This window comes from Octopus bimaculoides, chromosome 7 (assembly GCF_001194135.2).
Source record: "Octopus bimaculoides isolate UCB-OBI-ISO-001 chromosome 7, ASM119413v2, whole genome shotgun sequence".
NCBI classification, from domain to species: domain Eukaryota; kingdom Metazoa; phylum Mollusca; class Cephalopoda; order Octopoda; family Octopodidae; genus Octopus; species Octopus bimaculoides.
The window spans coordinates 56321597-56327943 of NC_068987.1; the positions used below are offsets into that span (position 1 = coordinate 56321597).

Genomic DNA, 6347 nt, shown 5'->3' on the forward strand with positions numbered 1-6347 from the left:
AAATGAAAGTAGAATAATGTAGGAGAGATAATTGGACCTTGGGGGCCATCACTGTTGTTAGAGCGAGGAACAACCTAAAAGGAACATTTCATTTTAGGTGAAAATAAGACAATCATATGATATTTATAATTGAAGAGTTTTCATATATAAACCACAACAGCATTCCTACCTAAAGCCAAGGTTCTATATACTGAGTTAGGCTTAACAGTGAAGTACAAATAAAAATATAACAATTTTATTAAACTTTATACAAGTGTTTGATACAATAAATTAGGGCAGCAAATTTATCATTATTCTTAAAGTGAGATCGCCACATCATTTCTGTTAATAAAGACTGAAATAAAAATGTCCTTCGCTTTCGTTGACAATGTTTTTTTACTCTTAGCCACATCCTGTCTATGTTTTTCATGTGAATTTCTATATCTTCTGGCTCATTGTAATCTACATATTCATGAGTATATATACCTTGTTGGATCTGGTCAATTTGAAGATATTCAGCCCATATATCAGATACAATATGGGTACCTATAAGAAAAAGAACTACAATGAATCTTTATTATTTATGAGAAACGAGAGATTGCAACATTCATACATTTACCGAAAGTACAAAAAATGAAAACTATTCTGATAAAGAATCAAATCTTGGTCATGAACTTTCGTTGTAGAATACTTATCACTACACTGTGATGATTCCACTAAAAATAATTGAAAATATGAAGTCATGTTAGCAGTAGCCTTTGTTGCAGAATGGCAAGGCTAAGTGAAGTGAGAATCAATGTCAATGTTGTCAGATGATTCAATTCTTCAAAATAGCCAATTCCACTTGAGTCATATCATAGTAATTAGATTTCAATTTAGCCATTTTTCTCATTCTAGTTTCCTGCGAAACTGGTTTTATGAGCTTATGGCTTGGAAAGGACTCTTAATCCTGATTGATTGATTGATTGATAGATGTATGAATGGCTAGATAGATACATGCATGCATAGATAGACAGACAGAGATATAATCATTACAATAACTTATTGTCAAATATGTATGTCTGTAACATAGGTTCTGGTTTGGTCCGGAACTTCCCCCCTCTCTCTCCCATCTTCTGTATGTATGTGCATGTGTGTATGTATGTACACAGACAGACACACACACACACATATCTCTCAACACTGTTATTAAGGGCATTAAGTTACCACTTTCAAAAACAGAATGTTTCTTCTTCTAAAAGCACATTTGTTACAAAATAGAAAGAAAATGAATCACCATTGTTTAAACTTCTCTTAAAATAACTTATGAATAAATATTCATTTTTCTCTATTAAACTTCAATAAGTTACTTTCTCTACAGTATGAAATACCATGTACTTATCTCGCATTACTCTTGAGCAACTATGCCATTCGGGGTCAATCTTGAGCAACTGCAACACAACCAAAGCATTCTATAGGGGATTAGTGGAGGGGAGGTACGACGACGATCTCGGAGCGAACCTGGGTGTCGACAAGGACCTGCCTGTTCAAGACGACTTTCAGGCCGGGGCCTATGGACAACTTCTAGAGATCCCTGGCCTGGCAGTGCTATCGAGAAGGGCTACCCATTTGTGATAAGCTCTACAGGCATGGCTCGAGAAACACGGGGCCGACCTACCCAAGATGCGGTCAGTGCAACGAAACCATTCTGCATGCACTCATACAGTGTCCAACCATTTCCGACCTATGGGCCTATGTCGAACGACTGCTATCACATGTGGGATGAGTCAGTTTATCAACTGAGTCTATCATGAATATTGTTGCGCCTCCTTCCTTGAAACTGGAAGGAAGAGCCATTTTCATCGTACTTGTGGCTATGGCGAAAGAATGTGTATGGTGGACATGTCTGAAAGGTCTAGAGACAAACACTTTCCTCTCTGGTGAATCTCTCATCAACTTCTTCCAGTATCACTTGAAGAGGAAGGTGAGAGTAGAGAGGGAAGTTTTGTCTAGTGAATGTTTCAAAAAAAGATGGGTGAAAAAGGATGGCACATGTGAATGATGGAGCCACCTTGAGCATAATCCGATGAACCAGAAAAAGAAAGGAAAAAAAGAGTCACTTACTGTAATGTGTTTTTTGCCTGACATTATTGCCCAAGGTTACCGTGGTCTTTTCTGTAGGCTTTTCTTTCCATGGATAAACCTAAACTGTTTCCCATTTTACACTATGACATTTCTGTGATACACAATTCCTACTGATTGGCTTCCTCACCCATTTTTTTTTTCCACGATCCCTTTTGATCAAAATTCTACCCTCCCATTTTTTTTTTTCCTTTCCAAAAAGAAAAGCTCTGCTTTGTATTTTGTCCCCTCTGTGTTCAGCCCTGTGTGGCCAATGAAGAAATCTATCTATCTATCTTTCTTTCTTTCTATCACTGTTTTTACTTTTCTCTCACCAAATACACAAGAAACCTAAACAATTCACAGAGACTATCCACTTCAGTTTCTTCCATTCAATCATTTCAGAAAATACTTGAATGATTATTTTCTTACAACTACTTTAAAAAAGAATTTTATTATTGAATAGTCTGTCACGAATGAAGTAATATATACAAGAGGTATCCCAATAATGAAAATGTTAAATTCACTAAAAATATTTTATACACAGACATTGTCAAAATATTTTATACACAGACATTGTCAAAATGTTTTGTCCACAGTAGGATTTTCTACAAACTCTTTTCAGAAAGTATAGATTTTGATTATTTCGGTATTTGATGTGAACACTCTTTTGCAAGGGTTGGAGAGGAGTTTCAAATAATTTACATGCCTTGATATTGTTTCCTGTGAAAATGGGTAATTTTCAATGAAATTTTTTCCGATTTTGTTGATTACAATTATATAGGAATTTAATGTGCAAAAAACAAAAAAATGGTCAGCACACACACACACATCACGTATATACAAAATAAAAGTCAAAATTATGTGATGCATGTGTGCGCTGCAATCACTTTTTGTTATCTTGTTGCATTAAATTCCAATATGATCATAATCTATACTATCTGGCAGTTATTAATAGAATATTGACAACAACAAAAAAAAAAGGGGGGGCAAAATGGGTAATTTCTAGTTTTTTTATTTTCTCTCCAGTTATTTGGAATTGTTACATTGCAAGTATTGCATCGTCATTTTGTACTGTTGCATCATCTTTGGGAGTAAAGACTGGTCACCATAACTGTTGTTGTTATTGAAGTTGCGAGAGTCTGAAACATAGTCAGGTGACAGGACTTTTATTTCTAGAAATATTTCCTCAAATTTGACCCAATTGTAATTGAGGCTGCTAATAAAATATCTGAATAATTTTTGCTGTTTAACAATCTATATTCTTTTCTCTGTTGGATTCCAAGTCAATTTTTTTTCCACACCAATGTCTAATCTGATAATTTTCCAGTTTGAAAAAAATGATGTCGAAAGTGTTGCTAAAATGAGCAATGGTGGTGCCCCAGCATGGCCACAGCACATGAGCTGAAACTAGATAAAATGAAAAAAAAAAAAAAAATGACTAATTTCAATAATTTCTTTCTTTAACTGCATCATGGAGCATAAATATATCAGGAAGAAAGCCACTCCAGCAGATTGTGAAGAAACAATAAAGAATATTTTATATTGAGTTTTTTTTTTTATTATTTGAGTCATTAATTTCATCTCATGTTATTTTTTCTTAAACCTCTTTCATTTAATCTAGGTATTTTAGATTTATGTTGCATTTCTGAAGTCTAGAGATGAATATCAATGTGTATAAGTCTGTTTTCATATGCTATTCTGGAGAATTAATGCAGCATATTGACCTTATCTAGGTTCACTCATTTTGCCCTAGCTAAATTTGTATTTTATATGTTCAGAGACCAGCGATAATTTTCTGAAATAGTGGTCAGTTCATGTTATAATGTTTTTAATGCATTTACAGAAGGTCTTTTGCTTAGTTGATATAGTTTTTGTTGGGCAGTGAAAATTAATAAAAAATATTTTTTAACAGTAAAAACTCCTTATTGTGCCCCACCCCTACCCGTTTCTCTGAAAGCATTGAAGAAACGAATCCGGGGGCGGGGGCACATGTGTAGGTATGTTGGGAAGGGCAATGACAGTATCCCAAGCCCGATTTTATTTCCTCATAACTTTCTTGATAATTCACATTTTTCTTTTAAATGCTGCGATACATTTCTAAGGGAGTTGATGATGACTATGATCATGACATTCTTTTTAATTATCTATTCTTTAACTCAGTAAGAATTTCATAACTTTTAAACAATTCAATAACATTTCCAGGGTCATTGCACAACATCAAAGAAATCTATGATGTTATTCTGATAAGGTACTATTCATTATCAAAATGAAATCTGAAATGCTCTTGTTGAATAGTTAAAAGAGCATGAATTTCTGGTTAATATATAGTTTAACTCCCGATCACCAAAACAGAAAAAAAAAAAGAAACAGGTTAATAGATTTTAAAAAAAAAGTGTAGAAGACGAATATAAAAACAAAAATTGCGCAAAGGGAAAATTCACAAGATCCGATTTTTCCCTCACAACTTTCAGGTAAACGGATATATATTGATGAAATTTTATAGAAATACCGTTCAAATGACAATTTCTTTTATTTCCGAATAAAAGTCCTTTTTTTTTTTTTAATTCTGTCAACATATTCGTTACCTACACCTTCGAAAATTAAGTCTCTGCAAAATTTCGTTAAATAATATACAGTATTGAGAAATCTATGAAGAAACAAAGCCTACAGCAGAATGAACAACACACTATTGAAACGCCAAAAATTCAAATGAGATCGTAATGACAGAGACAAGGAACACAAATATTGATAAAATGTTACCATGGAAACGTATTCAGAATTTAAACAAAAAGCCGAAGCGGAAGTAAAACGTCAGACGGGAAAATATCGTACTCGAGGTTTAATAATCTGAGGAGGAGCACCGATAAGAGAAGACTACAAACTTTATTTATTCACCATACCTGGTAAAATCCATCGGATAATTGCAGCTTCGAAAGCTTCTTTATTTTGATACTCAATAGGCACCAGAAAACATTTATCAGTTCCGCGTTCAATTCCACCAAAAATCCAAAATTCTTTCTTGTGTTTTTTCTCATTACGCTTAGATTTAACACATTTGGTGACATCTATTTCAACGACTTTTGGTTCACCTGTCTGTAGATCGAACCCACCAATCTCGGGTGGGTCGTCACCTAATTCAGTCGGGTGGTCTTCCAGGAACCGTTCCAGTAGTTCTCGGATGAGGCGAAACATATCAGTCGTTGAATTTTTATTGACGTTTGTCTCGTGTGTCATTTCAGTATGTTGGTAATCTCTTGACCACATATACATAAGCCATATGAATGTTGTGAGCGAGAGGTGACTTTTCTCAAAGAAGGATCCTTTGCGGATTGATCGTGAGAAGTTATGCTGGGGACATCGCCATCGTATTCCATCAATACTTCTCTTGATGACGTTAATTGTACAAGGGTTCCCACAAACAGAACATATAACAGAATTGCTTATAAGTTTATATTTCGCCAACCATGTAATTGCTATATCATTTGTGGAGATTTGTTTGAAGAGGTCATAAAATGTCCATGACTCTTGCCTAATTTTTTCGTCATCAACAATGTCTGCGCATATAGTCTTGGGGTTTGAAGGTCTTCCGCGAGGCATTTTGTAAGACATTCAAAAATTAAAATAAATTTAAAGCAGAACTTTATATGAAACAAATACCCAGAAAGTGATAGTTCCGTATAAATTCTACTGCATTATGAAGAAAGCAAATGTTATAATAAAATGTAAATAAATTTTAAAATTAGTATTGGAATCTACTTAAAGAGTCCTTGCTTTTATGGGTTGATAAAAATTATTAGCAATTTCTTGCAATTTACTTCCTGTTATGAGTTCCCTACAGAAAGTTGATATAATGTCAGTTCCTTTAACTTCAGTTGAGTCTTAATTGTGGAATAACTAATAACTCTGGGCATTAATTTTCTGTAATTAAGTATTAACAATTAAATTTTTAAATATTAGAATATCAATTCTAAGATTCCGTTTTACTTAGTAACGGTGGAGTTGCTACTCAAGCTTGTAGCGAATATATAACAACAATATAACAAGGGAGATAACTCGTCATAAAGGGAAGTAAGTCACACCGATATATATGTACACACACATGACTTATTGCTTACGTCTACAAAATCCACTCGAGTCTATGGTCTGCCCGGAACTATAGTGGAAGATACTTGCAGAAGGTGCAGCTCAGTGGACCAAACAAAAAAACCACAAGGTTGGGAAGCAAGCTTCTTATCACACGTGTAACTCAGTCACGACTCATGGCT

At 34.3% G+C, this 6347-nt stretch overlaps 1 protein-coding gene across 1 annotated transcript; it reads right to left on the reverse strand.

The window, feature by feature from the left end:
* Positions 1 to 213: 213 nt before the first annotated feature.
* On the reverse strand, positions 214 to 6099 carry LOC106879049 (uncharacterized). Its single transcript, XM_014928471.2, has 2 exons — positions 4983 to 6099; positions 214 to 525 (listed from the first exon to the last, which is right to left on the reverse strand). The coding sequence occupies exons 1-2, from the start codon at positions 5689 to 5691 to the stop codon at positions 239 to 241; spliced, it is 996 nt and encodes a 331-aa protein (XP_014783957.1). The 5' UTR covers positions 5692 to 6099; the 3' UTR covers positions 214 to 238.
* Between the last annotated feature and the right edge of the window lie 248 nt (positions 6100 to 6347).

Coding starts and splice junctions, on each gene's coding strand:
- LOC106879049 (XM_014928471.2), bottom strand. CDS start 5,691: ATGTCTTACAAAATGCCTCGCGGAAGACCTTCAAACCCCAAGACTATA. Junction 526..4,982: donor TATCCGATGGATTTTACCAG/GTATGGTGAATA, acceptor TTTTTCTTATAG/GTACCCATATTGTATCTGAT.